The sequence below is a fragment of the Anastrepha obliqua genome, chromosome 5 (genome assembly GCF_027943255.1).
Source record: "Anastrepha obliqua isolate idAnaObli1 chromosome 5, idAnaObli1_1.0, whole genome shotgun sequence".
NCBI lineage: Eukaryota > Metazoa > Arthropoda > Insecta > Diptera > Tephritidae > Anastrepha > Anastrepha obliqua.
The window spans coordinates 41,534,711-41,559,800 of record NC_072896.1 but is presented as its reverse complement, the minus strand read 5'-3'; the positions used below and the strand labels follow the sequence as shown (position 1 = coordinate 41,559,800).

The window sequence follows — 25,090 nt, the reverse complement described above, 5'->3', positions numbered from 1 at the left end:
GTATCTGCAACTACTGAACTCTTTAGATATGAAATGAATGGACACGAGTTTGCCCATAAAGTTAAAAACCAACGTCGCTTTCAATTTAAATTTCAATGGCAATGCCGGCGGCGACGGCGGCAGCAGCAGTGGAAGTCATGCGAGCGTGTAGCTAAACGAGCCGGCAGGCAAACAAGTACATAAATAGTTAATCAACAATAGCCTACCGTCATATCTGCTTATATATAGGCGTATATATGTGTGCATGCATATAAGCATGAGAAAGAATGTACTCGACTTTCTCATAGTTGTGACAACATCATCATCAGTGACCGATTAGCAAATGCTATTACTTACATATATTGAAAATTCTCAAAATACATAAAAAATAAGTAAGTAAAAGTACATTCATATGAATGTTTGGTATCTGTAGCCAGTATAAAATTGTAACACAGGAGGAACAATGTGAAAATGGAACGAGTAGCCAAATCACTCACAACGCTAAAAGGGAGAGATACAATCACGTTTAAGAGAAAACTCACATGTTAGCCAATTGCGCTGCCAGATTTCTCAAAAACAATTACCTTTAAATCATAGCGAGTGACAAAATAACTTTTTGAGTACAAGGTGGCGCAAAATTGATCATCCATTTTTTTTTAACTGTTTTACTAAATAAAAAATGTGAATTTGAGTGATGGAAATCTTTATTTTGATCTTTACGCGCTCGATTTTTGTCTGTATACTGCAGCTGTCTAGTGTCAAATATGTTTGAAGTATGACGCTATTTGCAAAAATTATAAATCTTCCGATGATTACTTTTGCGCCACCTTGTATGTTAGAGTTTTAAGCAAACGTATACAATTTTTTTTTCTCGTTATGTATTTTTTAAAGCAACTGTTTGTTTTTCAAATTCTTGTCCAAATGTTTTATTCGAAAACGTACACTGCACCTGAAAAACAACATTTTGACATTATCTTCAAGAAGGGAATACAACTCACAATCGCTTCTTCTTCTTCTTGTATTAACGAACTTCAAACCAAAGTTATAATTCGAGTACGACGTTCATGTCCATAAAAGGTTTAAAATTAACTCATCATATTATAGAGGCCAGTTTTCCTCTACAGGAATACATCGCTTTGTCGAAACATTTTGACAATACTTTGAAAAACCAAAAATCATTGATGAAATCATTGGCATTTAAATACAAATTTTACGTTTGACGGCTCCTGCTTTGTAGAGCAGTATTCAAGAGCACGTGATTCACGCTCTTGTGCAGTGGAAACTTGGACCAGTTCCAAAATAAGAACTCCTTGCCACAAAACGTACAGCATGGCATAATCAATTTTTTGTCACTCGCTGTGAGCTTTCATCCTAAACAGTCTTAAAAATGCGAATTTTTTGCTACGAGAGCTGCCTTTTATATTTTGCGCCCAATAATGGAAACGCAGTAAAATAATAATAAAAATGGCTGTATTGGTTTTCAAAATATTCTTCTTAGAAGTCAATACTACACTGCAGCAGTCGTTTGAACCAATTTCCAAAGCACTTTTGCCACTCAGAAGTGGGTACCTCCGAAATGAGCTGTTTAAAGGCTTCAAAAGCTCCTTCAGGCGTTGAAAAACGTTAACCTTGCAGTTTATTTTTGATGTTCGAGTATAAAAATAAATTCTTAGATGCCAAATCAAAATTGTAGGACTCAGTACTCAAAAACTATCTTGCGTAAGCCAATACCTGAGAGCTCGCATTATCTTGTTGAAGGATGATTCATCATCGGCGGCTGGTTTTCCTTAATTCTCCGAAAATTTCCGGCAAACAAATGGTTGGGTACTACTCAGAATTGACTATTTTAAGTTTTTCTTGTGGGAGAGTTGCGACATGACTAGATTTTGAAAAAAAAACACAGGCGACCATTTCACCATCTTTGAGGTGCTTCTTCTGCGGGGAACTTTTGTTGGATTGAGCTCGTCTTGGAACACCTCTACTGTCGATTGATGTTTATAATATATATCAGTTGAATCCTATTACAAATCTGCACCTTAGCTAGTTCTCTGCATACTGTAAATACTGGTGAGTTTCCGAAGAGACTCGAAGCATCCGCGTCAAAGCCGAAAACAAATATGGACGGGCAGGATATTTCAAGGAGTCCAGTAACAGACAATGCCCTGTTAGGACCCCGAGAAAATTTCTCATGTTTTTCCTGTTTAGTTTCAACAGTCGGCTTAGGCGGCCCATGTTCCATTTCGGCCACGTCATTCTACTAACAGGTGGCGCTAAAGTAATCCTCCTATCAGAAAATGCTATAAATTTTGCGATTGGCCCCTAAAGTCAGTTCTGTTTTGACATTTGTGTAGTAAACACATGCGAAATACACGTTAATAAACAATGTTACGCTACACTGCTCCAGAACGCGGAATATTGCTGACTATTTATTTGACTTTGGCACAACGTGAATTTCGTCGCAGATTTCCTCGCCGTCCAATGCCTACTGGTGAAACACTGCGACGGCTAGCCGCTCGCCTCGAAGAGCCCGGCACAACACGAGATGCTGCCAGACGTGGCAGACCCCGGAGTAGCCGTTCTGCAGAGAATATTGCTGCTGTAGCCGAGGATGTCATGGAAGCGCCGTCGACATCGACCAGACGACGTGCTACGCAAATGGGTATCAGTCGACGGTCTTTACAGCGAATTTTGGTACAATATTTGAAGATGTTTTCGTACAAAGTCCAGACGGTGCATCAGCTGTTAGCTGCTGACCGCCAATCGCGTCTAACATACGCTCAAGCCATCCTTAATCACCATTAAGAGGAAGATGATTTTTCATCAAAAATTATCATAAGTGATGAGACCCATTTCCATCTTAGCGGGTACGTAAATAAGCAAAATTTACGCTTCTGGGGCACTGAAAATCCGCGTGTAACCCACGAAGAGCCATTACACCCGCTCAAAGTCACTGTATGGTGTGCTGTTTTCGCTGGAGGAGTCATCGGACCTTTTTTCTTCAAAAACATCGCGGGCCAAACGGTTACTGTGAATGGTGAGCGCTACAGAGCAATGATTAACGAGTTCTATTTGCCGCAACTTGATGAATTGAGATTGGAAAACATGTGGTTCCAACAGGACGGTGCAACGGCACACACTGCACGTGCCCCAACCGATATGCTGAAGGATGCATTTCCCGGGCGCCTAGTCTCCCGTTTTGGCGATTTGTACTGGCCAGCAAGATCGCCTGATTTGACCGCTCCAGACTTCTTTTTGTGGGGCTTTTTGAAGTCGCGGGCTTATGTCAACAAGCCTCAGAATTTGCAGCTCTTAAAGACAATATCCGTCAAGAATGTGAGGACCTATCGCCGGAAGTTTTGGCCAAAGTGATGGAAAATGCCATAAAAAGGGCTCAAATGGCAATCAACTGTGGCGGCGGCCATTTACATGACATCATATTCTCGACTTGATGTAAAAAAAACTAAAAGACCAAATAAAAATAATCCACAAGAAGAATCAAAGTTTCATTTCTTTTTTTATTTACAGCCAAAAAACATCGCAAGGTTACTTTTGCGCCACCTGTAGTTGCGCAGGTCAGGAACTGGAACCATAACCTGTTGGCAGCACTGATAGTATGTTTATTTATAAGCATCTTACAAGTTGCTAAAGGTACAATTTTACACGAAAGAGCAACGCATTAAAATTATTGAACTATTTTCATAAGAAAATGGGCGATCTTTAAAAACAACATAACGCAAAATTTGTGTTTTTTTTTTGTGGAAAAACTCGTCCGAATGAGTCGACAATTCAAAGGTTGGTGAAAAATTTCTGGTTCTGTCGAGGATAGAAAAAGGACTGGTGGTCCAAAAACTGGACGTTCTGTTGAGAAAATTATTGCTGTAGCGCAAAGTCTTGCTGAACAACCTTCAACAAAGAAGTTCTCAACAATTAGGCATTCATGAATCAACTGTTTGGACATTTAAATAATATCATTTTTCACTCCGAAATGTGAAGAGTCGTTTTTTCAACAAAAAGGTAAAAGGTCTTAAACTTCTACATATTTTATCTATAATATAAAAAAAATTCGAATAATTTCCGGGAAAACCCTAAAACATCCCTTTTCTTTTCCCATACAAATATTGCGCGTTCGTGTGTGTGCGTGCTCGCGTTGGAGGATCTAATGCGTTCACACAAAAGTTATAATATCGTGAACCCGACCAAAGTCAAAAAATGTAAGAGCTATAGATTTGGTTGGCCTCGCAATATTCTTTCTTTTGTTTTAGTTTCAGAACGAGTTACGGACTGATTTCATTCACAAATAATAAATAAAAATAGTTAAGTAAATTCTAAGAATAATCATGCAGGGCTGAACAAATCCAAACATATTTTAAGAAGAACAGAAGATAAACATTATTAATTAATCTAGAAAACTCATGATTCTCACATGGTCAATTGTATGTTGCCTGTTCCCGTGTTGGAAAACCATCAGATTTGTTTGCATATTCACCAGGTAATCAAACAAAAAACATTGTATATCATAAAGCAATACAATAAAAATAAAACAGATTTTTGTTAATAATTATGATTCACTTGATTTACAATAAAGCGATTACTGAAAATACTCACATATATACGTTTTATTTCATTATTCTTTATTATATCGGTTATTAACCCTATGTTAATAATAATAAATAATTAATTATCTCTATGTTTTGTCATTGAAGCACCCACTTTATAAATATTTGTCACTTTTAGGTTCCCACTATCCCTTTAGATTATTTTTCAATCAGGTTTCAACCTTAAGTTCCCCTCTTAGGTTGAAGGCCTCTGGCAAACATCCCAGTCGGGGTTTTTAGTGGGTCCCAAAAGGGTGGCCAAAGTTCGTGGAAGCGAAGATACTTAGGTCACCCGAACTGACCCTTTTCTTTAATTCTCCTGAACAGAACCGTCATAATGATGATAGGGTGGTGTGTGAAGGTCAGCAGAGTAAAAACGTCTTAAGGTCAAAATAGAAACTGCCACATTCAAAATTTATTTGACAGGGTCCGCTAGTTTTAAAATAAAATTTTGGCGCGACTTTTGAAAGACCCTTTATTTATTTTGTAACCTAAAGTAACGTGCATCAAATTCAAATTAAGGGTAGTTTTTAAATATAAATTATTATAATCAAAAAAATTCCAAGAAACATTTTTTGTTTTATTTTTTTATAAATACATATAATTTATATTTTTTATAATTATAATTTTTTTTTTTTCATAAACAATTTTGCTTTCCTTTAAATTATTATTAAGGTATCGAAAAAACGTTCTTACCAAAACAGAAATGTTTTAAAACTTTTTCATCTACAGCTGCATTTGTGTTGAGTAACAAATTTCTCATGTAGTGTGGAGCACTGATAAGTAAATCTCCATCAATTTTGTCAAAGCATGAATTGGCTTATCCAAAAAACTCAAATATATAAAATTTAATTTATGTGGCCCTCCTTCCGAAAAAAAATTGCCATGCGTAAAATTTTGATTGCCTGCTTTTTGTCGCTGAATTTAAATAGCGCGGTCCACTCGTCAGCTTCTGTGGTTTTGTTATTTTTTTACAGTGCTCTTGTTATATCTTGAAACCCACATTTTGAAAAATCTCACGTGAGATTGGGGGATGGGGGAAGGGGTTGAATAAAATCTCACGACACCTCACCAGGGGGGGAGGGACGTACAGAAAATTAAAAAAACACCTCACGTAATTTATGGACGCCCCCTTACCTTCTCGAAGAAAATCATTTACCGATGAATGAAAACCGCCTTGTGGAGAAAAGCGGGTTCAAAACGAGGTATCCCACGAGGTCATCAGGCAAACATTCCGATGTATTTACGTTGTTGTTGTTGTAGCGGCAAAAACATTCCCCATGCATGTACGGGGAGTGCTGCTGGAATGACAGCCCTTTGCCGGATATGTATGTAGTAAATCCGGATCGTTTCGGTAACGTAGAACCGACTGTCGGGGGAACGATTTACGTCTCGACACTCGCTTGCTTGACTATTAACAGTTATAATTTTGAAGTGGTAGAATGCTTTGTTTACTTGGGCATACCAATAGTAATATGAGCCTCTAAATTAAACTGGGAAAATAACTTGCCCCCAAATGCTCTTTAAACTAAGAAGAGAGTTAAAAACAAAGTTTCATTTCCGACAGATAAAAACCACACTTAACACTAGATTTACCAGACCGGTCATTTTGACTGGTTTTGCAATTTGAATTTAAAACCCCTGCTGCTCTTTCTGTAATAATATCATGACTTTGCAGCTATAGCTAAAGAATCAGTTCTAGAAACTTTATATTATTTTATATATAATATATTCGTAACAAATAATACTATATTTTCGTAACTAATAATAATATTTCCTGTTATTGACACTTATACCAGTACCAGTCAAAATGACTGATGCAAGTTTCTATGTGATGAAATGATATTGGGGTAGCAACAACAACTGGTAAGTATTGCAATCTATTTTCGCGACAAAATATATGACTCCGGGGAAACCACGATTCTGAGAAATACAATGTCGCGGGTTCTACGGGAACGTATAAAAGAAATATTATGAAGGGGGAACTAAGTAGCGTATTTTTATTACTAATTGACCATCACATCTTAAATCATATAAAAACTTGTACAATTAGAAGCCTCTGGCGTTTTGGGGGAAAAATGGATACTAACGCAAACAAAATTGAAGGCATTTATTGCAATATTGTATGCACGTGGGGCGTATGAAGGAAAAACTTTGAGATTTGAATACTTATGGAATAACAAGTGGGGACCAACATTTTTTTCTTCAACTTTGAGTATTCATTCGCTTCGACAAAAAAATTAGAGGAGCCAACGTTTGCAAAGGGACAAATTCGCTTTAGTTTCAACTGTTTGGAATAAATTTATAGAAAAATAGCCGAAATTGCTTCAAACCAGGAACTTATATTACGATGGATGAGCAACGCTTTCCAACAAAGGCCAGATGCAGGTTCACCCAATATATAGTATGCCAAACAAACCTCAGAAATTTGGCATAAAATTTTGTCTGGCCTCTGATGTTGAAACCAAATAAAGGGTTTTTCAATAAGGCCGGGTAGATGTGCAGAATGTCAATCGTGGTGTTTGCTGTGTGGCACGTAGCGCAGTCCTGCTGGAACCACATGTCGTCTAGGTCCATATGGTTCAATATGGGCCATAAGAAATTGGTTATCATCGTTGTGTAGCCCTCGCTGTTGACGGTGACCGCCTCACCAACGTCGTTTTCAAAAAAGTACGGACCAATGACGCCGCCGGCCCAAAATCCACACCAAACGGTGACTTTTTGAGGATGCATTATCACCTGGTGAACCTCGTATGGATTGGTGTCGTCCCATATACGAAAATTTTGTTTGTTAACACAGCCATTCATCCAAAAATGCGCCTCGTCACTAAAGATGATTTTTCGCCCAAAACTGGGGTTCTCTTCCAAACGATTCGAAGCCCAGTCAGCGAACAAACGGCCTTGTCTATGGTCTTCAACTTTGAGCTCCTGGGTCAGTTGGATCTTGTACGGGTGTAGGCCCAAGTCCCGACGCAAAATTCGCCAAGCTGAAGTCTGCGAAAGGCCCAGTTCTTGTGCACGGCGAGGAATAGACTGCCTCGGGTTCTGCTGTACACTTTCACGGACCGCGGCAATGTTCTCGGCTGATCTTGCGTTCCTTGAACGTACGGGTGTTGACTGATTGTTTACTGACCCGGTCGTCTCAAATTTGGCCACTAAACGTTGAAGAGTCGACTTTGAAGGGCCACCACGTCTACCGAAAAATGGGCGCAATGCGCGCAACGTTTGCGTTAATGAACACTCATTTTGATAATAAAGTTTTATCATTTGAACGTGCTGTTCAATCGTGTAACTTGCCATGATGATTTGGCATAAGCAACTGAATAATAAATAAAAGATTTGACAGATGTCACCAAAACAAAATGGCTGCCACAAGCACATAAAAATAGATAAAACTAACAAGAGACACCCGAAAGTGTATCCTTTTATAACAAAACTAAATTTGGAGTCGACATCACTGATCAAATGGCACGAAAGTGAATGTAGTGTCTAGTCAGGTTCCAGAAGGTGACCACTTTAAGTTTTTTTTTTAATATTATATCTTGGATTTAGCTGGGATAAATTCCTGAATATTGTATAAAAACACGACAGGTGAAACTATATCAACGAAATAATTTTTGTTTCGCTTAGCTGAAGAACTTGCTTCTGAATATTCGAATTCAGGGGAAAAACCATAAGAAGCTAATATTCCAAGTTTAATTGGTTACCCTCGTGTACGTAAATGGTGTCAACTAGGATATTGCAATAATAATAAGGCCACAACTATTTGCAATATATGCAAAAAAAATGTATGCGGAAAGTGTACACAGAGAAAAATCTATGCGTGTAAGAATTGTGAATGACGGACAAAGAACAACAAAAAGTTTGAATAATTTATAATGTCTATAAGCCTATTTATGTATTACAATGAATATTATTAAACTTATTTTGTTATTTTTTAAAAGTAAATAAGGACTGAAAACCTTATTAAGTACTTTTCTTTAAGACCAGTCATTTTGACTGGTTTTGGTAAAAATAGGTATATTTAAATAGCTGGAAAATCTAGTGTTAATAAATGTCTCATCATTTCCGTTGTTGTTGTAGTAGCATAATCATTCCCCATACATCAACGGAGAAGACTATTGGAGGGGCATTCCTTGGTCGGATATAAATCCCGGACATTCCGGGAACGTAGAGCCTACTGTCATGCTAAAGCTTATGTTTGTGGTATTGAGTGACACAGAATATTGGATGATGGCATCATCCGCTTGGGGTGTTCAAGTGAAATATTCTGTTGGAAGATTTGTGGGCCTTGTGTGTTGGTCATAGCGAATGTCGCCGATGATGTAGAACGATGACGTGTATAAAACTTAAAGCGACATAACCATTGTGCCTCGCATGAAGATCCAGAGACTCCGCTGACTATTAATTTATATTATACAAACGCTCCAGTTCTGAAAGTATTCTATGAGGTACGTTGAAAATACCAAATTGAAAATTGGAGCCTTTAATTTGTACCGTTTAGCACGAAAAAGTAACAACTGACACATTTAAAACAGATGGCCTAATCAAGATAAAGATTCTTAAAAATTTTCTGTTTACATTCGAAAGGTGTGCTCCTGATTAATACCCACATGCGTTTTTTGTTTGGGGTTTTTCCTAACAATTCTTAGAAATTTTTAGAAGCCCCTTACAATTGCACCAAATATATATACAAGGATCCCAAGGATTATTGAAGGTAATCGTTACTCGCTCTCCTTAAGGTCTGCTACCGTTGTGTATCGTTAATATGATTTTTACTTAGTTACTATGCCAAGCTCACGATGAAGGTCGCAATTCCTTATATACACCCCGCTGCTTAACCCTTTATAAGGCAGAAGGATTCAGAGTAATAAAATAACTTGCGCTTATATTTTTGGCATGTTTTTATTTATATAACAAAAATAAACTTAAAAGAAAAACACTAATTATTTCAGAAGTTTTGGAAAAATAGGTGGTAAAAATATTCCCACTACCCGTCAACAGAGCCACATGCAAGCTGAATTTGAGACATTATTTTCTATGAAATTGTGCAAAACAAGGCGTGATGCAAAGAGGGACGTTACACTTGCTGCATTTTATTTTGCTACGCTTATCTTTGACCTTTGTGCTGCACAATTTACAGCGTCGGTAAGTCTCCAACTCTGCTGGCATATGGTCACCTACGTTTACACACCGCAGTTCTTCAGGTACAGCATTTACAATTTTTTGATATATGTACCTCTGGGCATGCTATGCGTGATTTCTTGCAGATATACCTATGTAAGCAAGCTTGATCTTCTTTTTCTGCTGCTATAGCCACTAATCAATCCTCTGGCAACAGCCACCCGAAATTCTAAGTTGGTAGCTGTTCTACTCTTGACGTTAGGGAATATAAAATGAAAGAGTTTGTGAAACTTGCGTCCACCAAGAAGTAGAATATCCGCAACCACCAGCGTTTACTTCTCCTTCCGACAGCATACGTCCCCTTCACTTGGTCAAAACGGTCGACACCCATTCTTTTGGTGTATTCTTTCACAACCATAGGACAACTTACAGCTTCCCTGGTGCCATTTTTTTGCGTTCTTTTTACAGTTGTTACTTTCACTTTAGGATGAAATGCAGTTGGCAACAATAAAACCTCTTTAGTATCTTGCCACACAGTAAATGCTACATCTTGTTTAGTCCTCCACTTGAATTCACCTTTTTTCAACTTTAGGCCTTTGTTTCTGCCGTTTCTTTTTGTGTTATTTTTTATTATGTTACGTAAAATTGCTCTATTTCTTCTTACTGTTCCAGTGGCATAAATATTTTTTTATACAAGTACTGCATGAGAGAAAAATCGCAAAAAAAGTTATCGAATGTAACATGAGACTTGAAATCTTCTTGTACTAATTTACTTGACAATTTCTTTACGACATTAGCCCCTAGATCCTCTTCTGTTCCTTGTCCTGTTTTACCTGTATAAATTTCATAGTTATGCAAGTAGCCTGTGCTACTATCACAACATCACCACACTTTATAGCCCCTTTTTATGGGCTTTAGCGGCGTGTACTGCTTCAAACTGGACCTTCCTTTGAATAGTAACATGCTCTCATCGATACTTTGGGAAGAGGAATTGAAGGCATTGTTTTGAAATGATTGACTAAGTAAAGATATAAGAGGACGAAGTTTATACAATTTATCAAAATTTACATCTTCTCTACTTGGTTGTTGACTATTATCGTTCAAATGCAAAGCCTCTAAAATTTTCTTGAAGCGTTTTACTGGCATAACTTCAGCTATTTCATTCACATGAAATCCAGGGTCCGATGGCCAATATAAATCGATATGTGGAAGAATATGATAACCCATTATAATGAGAATGCCTAAAAAAGCACTAATTTCCTGTGTGTCAACAGGCTGCCAATTTTTTATATTTTGCTGCCCGCATACAAGCTTGTCTGAGTAACAATCAAATCGAAGACTTCATCACTAAAAAATTGTTTGAAATGCGCTACTGGACGTGCTCTCCTATTCAATAAATACCGAGGTTTTATTGTCACCTTATCAAATTCATCGGGATCTGGCCTGGATGTCCAGAAAACCTTCCCCCATGACTCATCTTCACATTCAGATTCATCAGTCAATTCTTGTTCTAAGGGTGATGATGACTGTACTATCAAAGGCTCTTCTGGCTGCGAGTTATCTAATTGTGAACATAGTGTACCTGACTCGGAACAACTGTTAGGTGTAGAATTCAAATGAGTGGGAGAATTTTGTAAAAGGTCACTTGAATCATCAGGTGCTTGAAGTAACCGTTGTATTGTATTCACGTTGAACTCTTCTGCATCATCAGACTCAAATCCGTCTTCTGAGCCATCATCGGGCATGTCCAACATCTGCTCAATATCATTTTAATTCAAATAGCGCAGCATTTTTCATGAAAATCTGAGAAAAGAAGGAACTAGTTCAACAAATGTACATAACACGCCACGGGCAGCGGGAATATTTTTCCCACCGAGTAAAAAGTCTTCTCACATCTAAATACGATAGTAACTTGTAAGGTATAGTAAACCACTTGTAGAATAAACATAAATACATAATAAAAAAACAGTTTCTTACCTCTTTTCAAATAAAAAATATGAAGATTCACGGAGTAGCAAATTTTCCTTCAAAATTACCGCAATTTTTGACAGCTAGTGGCGCCAAGAAAAAATATGTCACACAAACGTCATTTTTTTTTATAATAATAAACCAGACCTCCTTAGTTGCCAGTGCAACAAATTAGGACTCCTTTGATAACTTACATAAAAAGATAAACAAAGTTTTTGTTGGTGGTAAGTATATCGCCTCTGCCTTAAAAAGGCACAATAATTTTACTTATTGTATATTTTTTATTTGTTTTCTAGAGAAAATATTTAAATAATACCCGTGAAGTGCGAAATGTTATTCGCGTGGCGCGAAACAATAGAAAAAGCTTACGTGATATCATAGTTGAATATTTCTTTCAATATTTCTCGGGCTACGTTAAGTCGGGTTTTAAAGCGTTCGCGGAATATTAAGTTCTCTAAAATGAAGTCACCTCCAAAACTTACTGGTCACCTCAAAATGAGTACATAAGTGGATCATTTTGAAATCTCATAGTTTAAAATAAATAAAACAGCTTTTAAAAAATGTATAAACTTTCCAAATTTCAACAATTTTTTATGTTAAGGTTATCCTTTCCTGATGAAAAGAATTTTATTCCGACGCGCCGCAATCAGATTGAGGTGTTTGGGATACTTTAATACGGATACTGTAATATTTTTAAAAACTTTGAGTTCATCTCCACGGTGCTAGATCATTGTACATCCTCGCTGGGTTCGAGCGGTAATTTTTCCATTCATATTCCCTAAAGAAAAGAGTGGACGGAGTGCAACATTAGGAGACAGGGCATGGCAAATATGTTTACCGATGGCTCGAAGTTGAACGGAAGAGTTTTCTGTGGAGTATTCTGCGAGTAGCTTCCCATCAATCTCAAATTCAGGCTTCCGGACCAATGTAGTGTTTCGGAGGTAGCCGCAATTAAGGAACATTGAATTGGTTGCTTACTTCTGCAATTACTGTAAAGGACGTAAATATCTAATATACCCCACTGTCAAGTGGCAGTTAGGACCTTCGGATCGTTGATTCTACATTCGCAATTAGTCGGGGAATGCCTGACTTCTCTCTCTATTGGATCCGAATACTTCGATATTAAGTTCATGTGGGTTCCCGGTCACAGTGGCATAAAGGGCATTGTCCATCACTACCACTAACCAGGCGATCAGACAGGCGCTGCATAATTTAGAACCGGCCGGGTAATAGCTTTAAATGTCCCAACAACATTTCTTTGTATTTGCCGCAAGTACTGGCGGCTAGCGATTTGAGGACCTTGTTGCGGTTTTGCCTTTAGTAGCAATTGCGGTTGTGTGCGAAGGAGAGTAAAGTGTCGAAGGTAACTCCAATAATTTGGGGGTTGTTAACAGTCGACCTTGGTGTGTCGACGCCTTTGGCCTTGAAAAAAATGCGAATAAGGTAGGTGAGATAGTAGTTTACTTTGGCGCACAAGCCATCAATGCCGATCAGGGAAACCCCCTCTGGTGGCTGGGAGAGCTTCGTAGAAGTTTAAAAACAAGGGTGAAAGGACACTACATTGCGGAACACCTTGCTTTATCTTCCTCTGTTTAGAGATTTGGTCTGAAAATATTAACGACGAGTGTCGACCACTCAGCTTTTTCAGCATCAGCATGTTAACTCCGTCAGGGCCAATAGCTTTTAATACTTTCATTTTATTGATGGCCCCCTGAACCTCATCACAAGAGAAAGTAGGTGTCGCACTGTCGTTCGTCAGTTTGTGCAGCCTTCTGGTGCGCATCTCTTCCAGTCCGATGAAGCGCAAGTGTTGAAGGTGATCTCCACCTTGTCGTTGTGTTTCCCCGGGCTCCACAGGAACCTTACGGTGGACTAGAGCATACTCACTCCACTGGTGAAGTTGCAGGTCTTCAAGTGTTCTTTCCATTTAGTCCGCTTATGTTGGGTGACTGGTCTAAACCGGTTGTTGTTGTTGTAGCAGCAGAAACATTTCCCGTGCATATACGAGGAATGCTGCTGAAGTGACAGTACTTGACCGGATATAAATCCGTGTCGTTTCGGTAACATAGAACCGACTGCCGTGGAAACGGGTCTAAACCGGTATTAATGTTTGCTTGTAAATAAGTAATTTGTTGCGTATTGATAAGCCCGTGCGCATCCCAATGGGAGACTTTAATATAGCTTATTTAATTTCAAGTCAATCGCTTCTCGTTTTTTTCTTTGCATGAGCTTTCCAGCGCAGTTTGGCATCACGTGTTATGTCCAGATATTTGTCCTCGTCGATGTTACGTTTTATAGGGAAAACACAATAAATACAGATTTTCCTTATTCTTCTAACAGCTTATTGTAGCTATTCGTTGCGTTTTCGATTGTGTTATCGACTGCAAAAATGGCAGTGTCATACAGAAATGTTGCAGTTACTTGCTGGTTTGCCAATGATAGGTCGTGGGTATACAGGAGATACAGCAGACGGCCCAAAATGCTTCCCTGTGGAACGCTTGCAATTATATTTTTTAGAGACGATTATGCATTTTCGTGATTTCCGCAAAAGTGGCTATCATTCAGATATGACGAGAGCTCCTCGAAGTATTGTGTTGGCAGCATGGACTTGAGCTTTTGGCGGAGCTCTTCGGGCCATACTTTATCGAAAGCTTGCGATACATCAAGAAAAACAGGTGAACAGACTTGTTTTATCCCACACAGTAGATTGATGTTTTGAAACGGTCGCGTTGCTATTAAGATTAACGAAGAAGCAAACCCCTTTTTGGAAGTAAGAAAAATATCTGTGATTCTTTCGTTTCAAATTTATTCATTTAAGAGTAAATCTCATCGCATTTTCAATAAATCTTAATCGTAAATAATTGCTCATGATATCCTCAATATATAAACAACTGTTACGTCGAATATTAAACGATTATTTAGTCAACAAAGTTATGTGAGTACTGTGCACACCTACATGGATACAAATATGTGTGTGTATAATTCAATAAATACACTTTACAACGTGTACGTGTGGTGTGAACGTAGTTGTTATATTTAGTAACAGTAAATTATAAAAGTTATAGCTTAGAAATTTAACACAAAGTTTTTTAATGTAGAAAAAGCCTAAAGATATGTAAAATAGTTTGGTCGGCACAACATTTAAGCTTGGGTTATATAAAACAATTACGAGTTAATAAGAAATATACAAATTTTTAAACGTTCTAGAAAATTTTAAGCTACTGAATTGGCTGTATAAGAAGTTTGCCCGTAGTTTCTATTTGTATGGCAAACAAAAAAAACGCAATGTAGAAGTTGCAAATGAGAAAATATAAAAAGTTGTTTTTTCCTTCCTCATATTCCTTTCAAAACAGTTAACATCACAATCTTCAAAGCATATATTCATATATATTCATTCAGTATTGACTGTTGGGCGCGCCGTGCCATTCGATCTCAAGGTGTCAATGTGTTTATCCGAAGACCTTCTCAAAGCATTCGTGGCAATATGGCTTGTCGTTTTGCTCCTTGAAAGTGCCTTTGTTGAGCTGCTTCAGGCAGAAGGCGCACACAAAGTGTTCCGGGTGAAATTTCTTGAACATGGCAGTAATGCAGCGACCGGTGATGGGCTTAGAACAGCCGGCGCAGAGCGAGCCGCGCTTAGCATGATAATGTGTCTCACAGTAGGGTAAGCCTTCGTGATCGAAGAAGGACCCGCCTTGGAATGGCCGCCGACAATCCTGTAAATAATTAAGTAATATTTAAATTATTTGTTAAAATAATTTACAAATACATATATAAATAAATCGATATTGTACTCGTATATGAAAACTTAAGACGGATTGCACTTATACGAGGGTTGCTTTTTACATTTAATACCCAAAAATAAAACCACAGTAAAATAATAATAAAAATGACTTTATTGTTTTTCAAAATAATATTCTTGGAAGTCAATACTACACTTTTGCATTCGCTTTAACCAATTTTTAAAACACTTTTGCCCGTGAAGTATTGGGTTGGCAACTAAGTAATTGCGGATTTCACTCATAGATAGCTTCAGTTGAATTTTTAGGTTTACAGACGTAGTACAAATGTAAAACACATTTTGTTATTTGATAGTTGGCAATTCAGCTGTCAATCAGTAAAAATCATTGCGTAGTTTTCGTTTGGCTTTCGTTGAAAAATGGAAAATCAAAATGAACATTTTCGTTATATTTAGCTTTTTAATTTCCGCAAAGTTGAAGTTGATGACACCCTAATCAAAGCAATAATCGATTCGGATCGTCACAGTACAACACGTGAGATTGGAGAGAAGCTTCATGTATCACATACATCCATTGAAAACCACTTGGCTATGTTCAAAAACTCGATACATGGGTTCCTCACGAAATGAAAGAAACGCATTTAACTCAACGCATTAACTGCTTCGATTTGCTAAAGAAATTTAATGAAAATTATCCATTTTTAAAACGACTGATAACTGGCGATGAAGAATGGGTTTTTTACAACAATACCAAGCGGAAAAGATCGTGGAGCAGGCCAGGTGAACCAACTCAAACAACATCAAAAGCTAATACTCATCAAAAGAAGGTTTTGTTATCAGTTTGGTGGGATTACAAAGGAATTAACTACTTTGAACTTTTACCCCCCAACCGAACGATCAATTCTGATTTCTATATTGAACAACTAACGAAATTAATCAATGCAGTTGAAGAAAAGCGGTCCGAATTGACAAATCGAGAAATCATTGTATTCCATCATGACAATGTGACACACATCTTTGGCCAATCGGCAAAAATTATTGGAGCTTGGTTGGTATGTTTTGCCATATCCACCATATAGTCCTGACCTTGCACCATCTGATTACGTTTTGTTTCGATTTTACAAAACTCCTTGAATGGTAAAGATTTCAATAATGATGATTCAGTTTTTTGCTAATAAAAACCAGAAATTTTATGAACGTTGAATTATGGTACTGCCTGAAAAAAGGCAAAAGGTCATTGATCAAAATGGGCAATACATTACAGAATAAAGTTATTTAGTTTCATGAAAAAATTTTCTAAAAAAAATCCGCAATTACTTAATTGCCAACCCAATAGATACCTCCAAGCTGTTTAAAGGCTTTAACAGCTTCTTCAGGCGTTGATCTTCCATTATATTTTTATGTTCGGAACAAAAAGAAGTTATCAAGTACCAAATTAGGGTTATAAGGCCGATGACTTATTAATTCGATTTTTTTAGGTGGTCAAAAACTCTTGTGTGTGAGCCGATATGTCAGAGCTCGCATTGTCTTGGTGAAGGATGATTCGTTTTCGGCGGTTGATTTTCCTTAATTCTCCGAAAACTTCTGGTAAACAAAGCTTACACTCAGACTTGACTGTTTCAATTTTCCTTAGTGTCCTCCTATTACCTCCGAGTGTACCTCTGCCATAAAAAAGCTCCTCATAAAAACCATTTGCTGTTCGGAGTGGAACAACGTCAAAACGCACACCAAACACCTAACGCTCGGCCAAACATCTAACAAAAGTATACGCGCCAATTATTTATTTATTTTTTAGTGGTGCAGTTGCAACATGGCCAGATTTTCCGAAAAAACAGGCGCTCACTTGAACACTTGGTTTGAGCTGCTTCTTCTGCGTACAACTTTTGCTGGATATAGCTCGTCTCGGAAAACTCATACTGTCCATTGCAGCTTTGTTTCCGCCTCATAGGTATAGATCCAAGATACTTCCGTGTCGAAATTTGTAATAAATCATTGCATGAAAATTTTTCTGCTAAAATATACCAAAATTTTCAATACAAATATCGAGCTACCGCTCATCACATATAGTGCAAAGGCGCAAATATGTAACATATGGAAAAAATCGATTGATTTATGCACTTATTTTCTACTTTTCTGAAAGCGACAAGAGAAGGAAGCATGAAGGAAGTTAATACGTTCCAAAAAAGTTCTTCCCGCAGTATTTTATACAAAAATGTTAAATATTTAATACTTATTTAATACCTCAGATGTAATGATTTTGTGACTTAGGCTATTTTCGAATTCAACCACATCTTAGCATCTGTCGAACTGGATTTTTCATTGCCTAAAATAGTTTTTACTAATATTCTTATTTCAATGCCTTAATTTAAGTATTGCATAATTGTATTATTGAAAAAATAAAAATAAATTCAAAATATATAAAAATATAAAAAAAAAAGTTTAGGTAAGGATAAATGGCTGACGTTGCTGGGAGCCCACTTGAATAAAACATAAAGAAATAAAAAAACAATAAAAAAATATCAAGACGTAAACATGATTCAATTATACAAGGTTAAGTAAAGTTTGACAACTGATTTCGGATGCTACTTAATCCATTGATGCAATTTGGAAGCAAGGGAAAAAAGGGAATAAGTTTATCCCCTTTCTGAAAATGTAGTAAAAAATTGAAAAAGGTCGTTGTAAGCCATAGAATAATTTTATGTTATTTTATAACTGGTACTTAATTATTTATATTTTTAACTTAACTATTCCCATGGATTTGTGTCATATATATATGTATTTTGACCATGCATCGGATTGGAATCTATATGTGCCACTTGTAAACCTACACTGAAGTAATAAATAAAACAAATAGTGGAAACTCTTAACTCTTAACTTAAGGAGAAACCACTTTTATTTCGTCACGTCCGCTAATCATACATTTGATTTTTTAACGAGATTACCTGCAAAGTTACAAGTATAAAATCTGTGTTAAAAAAGATAAATTTATATATACGCAGAAACACAAGTAGACGCCCAAACAATAAAAGCGTAGCTCCATTTATAATCAAATTGAGCTCTGCTGCAGATCGCTTTCAACTGCTGAAAGCTGTAGCTAAATTCTGCAAAGATAAGAGGCGAGCACTTTCTCTTAGTGATGTCGGCGTCAGTATTGAAGGGAAGCTATTTATCCACGAATATCTTACAAGAAAAAATCGCGAACTAATGCGTTTGGCTATGCAGTATAAAAAGCAAAAGCGTCTAACGTCAGTTTTCTCTGTTCGTGGGCAAGTGTTTGTTAGATCTCGACCCCAAACTGATGCTGAGCTGATGCTTTCCATTTCAATTCAACCGGGCTATTCGGGTCATGTTCTTCGATTTTGATGTAACTGAAATATGTTGCTCTCTGCTCAAAATAATGAGACACGTATTTTTTTGTTCGCCCGAAAAAATTTTTTTTCAAGATTTATCGGCAATTTTGTTTTTCGGCTCAAACTCGATTTTTTTTAATTATATAAGAAAAAAATTTTTTTAAATGCCCATAACTTAGTCAAAAATGAACCGATTTTAAAAATTCTGGGTTCAAAATGATCGTAATTACTTACACGAGCGACTTCATGTAGAACAATTGCAAAGAAGTAGTTAACAAATTTTTATTTAGCAAATAAATTGAAATTGAAATTGATGCGAAAGTCTAAGCAAAATGGAATAGGCAAAACAGTATTGCCTGCTAACTTTTTCAGCAAAAGTTTTAATTTCTACGCTTTTGAGTACTTTTGCTTTAGAATTTGCTCTGAAATAAAAAGTAGCTTTTCCAAGAGGACAACACGGATTTATTAAGTAGCTTCAAGATGGCTAACACAGGGTGAAATTGTGCTACTTACATCACCTTTAATTATTGCTTCATGGACGTAAAAAAGTATAAAAAAAAATAAATAAATAAATAAAAGCAGTGAAGCCTGAGAGAATATACATTTTCACATGTTTTATTTTGAAACAACATTTAGGTGCGTCTTTTGAAAGACCCTTTATTATTGTTTCTTTTGGACTGTAGCATGTTTTAAAATGTATGTCTTTTAATTTGCTAAGTCTAAATAAAACACGAATAATTTTCTAGTACTGTATTGAATTTTTTACTACTAAGAAAAAAAAATATGCTGCCAAAGTGACGATGGCATCCAGTATTGAAAGGACCTCTAGGACAAATCGACAACGAATTCGGACGAATTCGAAAGTTTCTTTTTAATATTCTAGGTTTGTCAGTGCAAAAATTAGTTTTTAAGTTTTTAGGTATTTAGTGGATGATTTCACCCCGCAAGGGGGTTTGAAATTTGCGTACTTGCCGTGGTTGATCAGAACTAGAATAAAAAATTCCAAACCGAATTTGAATACTCTTATACATTTATATTTTTTGTTTTTTAAAGTTTTTCTGAAATTTAATAAAAGTACCCTAATTCAAGGGTGCCACTGCCAAACACACACAGAACGCTCTTCAGCGCGGAGGTGCCGTTGTCAACGAAGACTCGGACCACGAAAGCGCCGGGAGCATCAATACAGCTGAGGAAGAGGCTCTTCTGCGTTCTCCGGCTAAGTCCAATGGTGCTGCTTCGGATAGCAAGAACAGACCAAGGATCAAGCCTGATAAAGAGAAGCTGAAGGCCAAAGCCCGATACAAGGCTGCGGTCAAAGTTTGTGACCGATTTGGCAGCAAGTCCAACCTGACGAAGCAAGAGGAGGAACGGTTGGCTTGGGCCAGAGAGGAGATCAAAAATGGCCGGGCCTTCTACGCAGCAAAGCCAATGTTCGCAGCCTCGAACCCGAAATATGCGAACAAAATCGAAGAAGAGCTAGCCATCAAGAGGCAGCGTTCTGCGGATAGTGAGGCCTCAGGGCCATCAAAAAAGCAGAAGCACAGGCACGAGACGGCTAAACCTAAAAACGGAGACGAAGGACCTACGACGTCGAAAGCAGCGGTAGCGGCCAGTGAAATTGCCAAGAGGCATCTCATAGTGGCACTCACTGACCGCAGCGACCAGCTGGGGCGAATGTCGCAGGAACGGTGGAAGGTAGTGGAGATGAAGCTACTGGAAACCTTGTTTACTAAAATGGACGCGGAGCCGAACGCACCCATGCCAGCATTCGACGGAGCAGGGTGGTTCAGCGGCGTCAAAATAATAAAGTGCAAGGATGACCCCACGCTCACATGGCTAAAGGAAGCGGTGAGAACGCTTCGCGGCCTGTGGGAGGGGGCATCACTGGAAATCGTTGATCGCAGCTGCATTCCCTCAATACCGAAGGCAAAGGTTTTCATTCCGCGAGTGGTAAAACCGGAATATGCGCTGCGACTACTACAACGTCAAAACACGGACGTGCCGACAGACGATTGGAAAGTGTTGAGCGTGGCAAAACCAACAACTGCTGATGGTGGCCAGGATTACATTATCCAAATCAACAAGCCGGCAGAGGACCTGCTTTACGCGCGATTCGGGAGGATGGCTTGGGGAGTTGGTAGCGTGCACCTTCGCCTCAAAAAGCGCAACCCGGCAGACGACAATCACAACACGCTCGCTGCGGGGGAGGTGGAAAAGGATCTCGGCATAGAAGAGATCCTGGAAGCCTCCCTCAATATACAGGAAGTGGAGAAGGGCGACTTGGAGGTAGTATCCAACCCCGAGGAGGTACTGAGGCTAGATGCTGAAAGTCCTTCAGATAAACCTCCACAAAAGTAAAAACGCCTCAGCCGAGCTCCTGCTCAACATAGAGGGAGTCGGCTACGATGTGGCTCTAGTCCAGGAACCATGGATAGCGTCGGGCAACATAGTCTCCGGTCTAAAGTCACAAAACTACAACACATACATCCCGATTGTAAAAAATAAGGTAAGAACAGAGATATTAGTCAAAAAAAGTATATGTTCTTATATTGATCACAATCTCTCTTCAGACGATCTGACAGTGGTGGCGCTGGAGGGCTGCAAGGATGAGACGCTACTCTTTGGGTCCTGCTATATGCCACATGATGAGGAAGCACCACAAGCGGAACTTCGGAAGCTGGTAGAAACAGCTGCCAGAAAGAAGCATGCTCTGGTGGTAGGGACGGACGCAAACGCACATCACACAGTCTGGGGAAGTGCAGACATAAACGACCGAGGTGAGTCACTATTTACCTATATTCTTCAAAGTAGTCTAGAAATAGCTAATAGAGGTGAGGAACCAACATATGTGGGACCAACCTCGAAGAATGTACTCGATTTAACACTCTACACAAGCAGGCATGTTATGGTTCAGGAATGGGAAGTATTGAGTAGGCCCTCATTCTCTGATCACAGATACATAAGCTTTCAGGTGATATTTCGCTCAAAAAACAAGCTTACATCCTTTAGAAATCCTAAGAATACGAACTGGGACTTGTATAGGGATATACTATCAAAAACACCAATAATACCCCGGAAATACAAGACAAACATCGCGCTTGAGAAAGGGGTTGAATTGTTTACAACTACGCTTGTTAAAGCCTTTAAAAGATCCTGCCCTCCAACACGTAATAGACGCAAGGTGAAGCCTCCTTGGTGGAACAGGGAATTAGGAGCACAAAGGCGTAGGGTACATGAATTCTATAGGTTGGCAAAAGTGGCTGACGATGAGTTCTGTTGGAAAGAGTATAAGGATCTGCTAAAAGTATACAAGAAAGAGATACGTAAAGCCAAGAGAGAATCTTGGAAAGACTTCTGTAGCAGTATGGAAGGCACTAACGATGTGGCTAGACTTAGGAAACTGTTATCCAAGAATCCGTCTATGCCAAGAACAATACGAAAAACTAACGGGGAGTGGGCTGACAGCTGTGAGGACTCTCTAGAAGACCTAATCAGTACACACTTTCCAGGGTGTGCGGACACTGCAGATCTCGAACCTAGAGGAGATATTGTGCACGAAATCCCGACGAACATAATTACAAACAACAAAATAGAATGGGCTATACAAAGTTTCGACCCATACAAATCGCCAGGACTGGATGGAATCTTCCCGGCCATGCTCCAAAAGGTAAGCCATCTTGTGGTACCATGGTTAAAAACGATATTCAGGGGATGCCTGAGGTTCAGCTACGTTCCTGTATTGTGGAGAGAGGCGAGGGTTGTGTTTATTCCAAAAGCGGGAAAAAGCAACCCTCTTTACTCAAAGGAGTACAGGCCCATTAGTCTGACCTCATTTCTCCTGAAAACGTTAGAGAAGATTTTAGACACATACATTAGAGACACAATTGCGCCGGACGAATTATCCAAGGCGCAGCATGCCTACACTAAAGGCAGATCCACTGAAACTGCACTTCACTCACTTATACTAAACATAGAAAAGGCGTTAGAATATAAGGAGTATGCTCTAGGAGTATTTCTAGATATATCAGGAGCCTTTAACAACGTGACAAAAGATGCTATTCTAAACAGCATTGAGTCACTTAACGTGCAACCCGCGGTTTATCTATGGATAAGGCAGCTATTAGCTAGCAGAAAGATAAAAGCGGAGTGGAACGATGCGAGCGTCACCAAATATGCATGTAGAGGTACTCCGCAAGGTGGGGTACTATCACCGCTATTATGGTTACTTGTAGCAAATGAAATTCTTAAGAAACTTGACGGAGGGGCACCTAAACTAGTGGCTTATGCCGATGACATAGCTATAATAGTTACGGGAAAGTACCTGGACACCATCAGTAATGTGATGAACAACACTCTCAAAACGATACACCAATGGACATCCCGCGCAGGGCTAGGGATAAACGCCGGAAAAACGGACATGGTACTTTTTACCAGGAAGTACAAAGTTCCGGCGTGGAACCTACCGAAGCTGGGCAATAACGAACTACTTCTCAAAGACTATGCGAGGTACCTCGGAGTAATACTGGACAGCAAATTGCTGTGGAAGCACAACGTCGAGGAGAGGGTGAAGAAGGCCAGTAATGCTTTGTACGCATGTAAAAGAATGCTGGGTGTTACTTGGGGTCTATCACCCTCTCTGATGCATTGGTGCTACACAGCAGTAGTCAGACCGATATTGCTGTATGGAACCTTAGTATGGTGGACTGCGACAAAAAAACTGACATACTTAATGCCGCTAGAAAGGATTCAACGCCTCGCTGCTCTGTGCATAACAGGAGCGATGAAAACCACTCCAACGGCGGCACTGGAGAAGATACTCAGCATGCCACCTATTGACCTCATGGCGGAAAACCTGGCAGCGAAATCCGCGAGGAGGCTAATGGCTGCGGGGGTATTCACCTGCAGAACCTTCGGTCACAGCTCAATAGGAAAGTGGAGCTCAGGTGGCACGGACTACATGACTCCGTACTTTAATTGGGAGAGAAGGTTTCGCACTACAATTGAAGAGGAGGGATGGCACAAAGGCATGAAGCCTGGCCATAGAACTTTTCACATCTATACAGACGGCTCGAAAACTCCAGACGGAGTGGGAGCAGGTATTTACTGCTCAAAACTAGGAATAAGGCAGCCTATCAAGCTACCAGACCACAGCAGTATTTTCCAAGCGGAAGTTTTTGCTGTGGGGAAGGCCGCGGAGCTAGCCTACTCTAGAACAAGAAAGAACTCAACAATTAATATATACGTGGATAGTCAAGCAGCAATAAGAGCAATAAGCTCATATTGTATTAAGTCCAAAAATGTTCGACGGAGCAGGGAGGCCATAGAAAGGCTAGCCGGAAACAATAGGCTGCATATCTACTGGGTACCTGGTCACAAAGGCATTATGGGGAACGAAATAGTAGATGAGATAGCAAAAAGTGCTGTGAGGCTACCATTTGATCAAGAGAACGACATACCAAAACCGCTAAACACAATATACAACGAAATGGACGACCACATGAAAAGGCAAGTGGAAGCTAGGTGGACTAACTTGACCACATGCAAAACAGCAAAAGTCATGTGTAGGACTAACGACAAAAAACTGACTCCATTCGTACTTACGCTCTCGCGAAAGGAATGCAGAACTATCATAGGTATGCTAACAGGCCACAATCTACTGGCTGCATATGCGTACAAGATAGGGATTGCTAACACGGACAAATGCAGGAAATGCAGAGAGGATGTTGAGGAGACTTTAGAACACCTTCTGTGCGCTTGTCCGGCATTACTAAAAACGCGACTAAAATGCCTGGGAGCACCACTGTTTGAGGGTCTGGAAGACGTCTCTAAAGCGGAGCTCCCAGCCCTACTTAGATTCGCTAAAAGCGCTGACATCCTACATGATGTCTACTTCAGGTATTCATAGAGGTCGGTCTCCATCTGGTATCGCTAGGGACCAAAAGGTCTATGCGCGGCTTATTGCCAACCAGGCTAACCTAACCTAATTCAAGGGTGTGTTTTGATACAACAAAAAAAGTTAATTCGGGCCTAGACAATCTTCTCCAAAATCATTTACGAACATTGCCGGAAAATAATTATTGAAATCGGTAAAAATTGTCTTCTCTAGGATTTTTAAACAAAATTTGTCGCAAAATCCTCTTTGTGCTCCGTGAAAAGTTATCTCAATATGTGTAAGAAAATGTAGTATATTGTATAGCAATATCGCATTAAATATATATTTTTTAATATATACTTAGTAATATACAATAGTTTAAAAGAAATTTAACCACATCAGCAAAGTTTTGTTCGAATGCAGAAAACAAATTGTTTTTGCAACACAATTTTCTTTCGCATGG

At 38.8% G+C, this 25,090-nt stretch overlaps 1 protein-coding gene across 4 annotated transcripts in view; it reads right to left on the bottom strand.

The window, feature by feature from the left end:
- Positions 1-15,069: 15,069 nt before the first annotated feature.
- LOC129246876 (leupaxin) overlaps positions 15,070-25,090 on the bottom strand; it is a 114,651-nt gene continuing 104,630 nt past the window's right edge. For all 4 annotated transcript variants that reach the window (XM_054885584.1, XM_054885581.1, XM_054885583.1 and 1 more), the window contains one exon: positions 15,070-15,382. In XM_054885584.1, the coding sequence (XP_054741559.1) occupies positions 15,116-15,382 (267 nt within the window). In that variant the 3' untranslated portion in view covers positions 15,070-15,115. The remainder of the gene's footprint in view (positions 15,383-25,090) is intronic.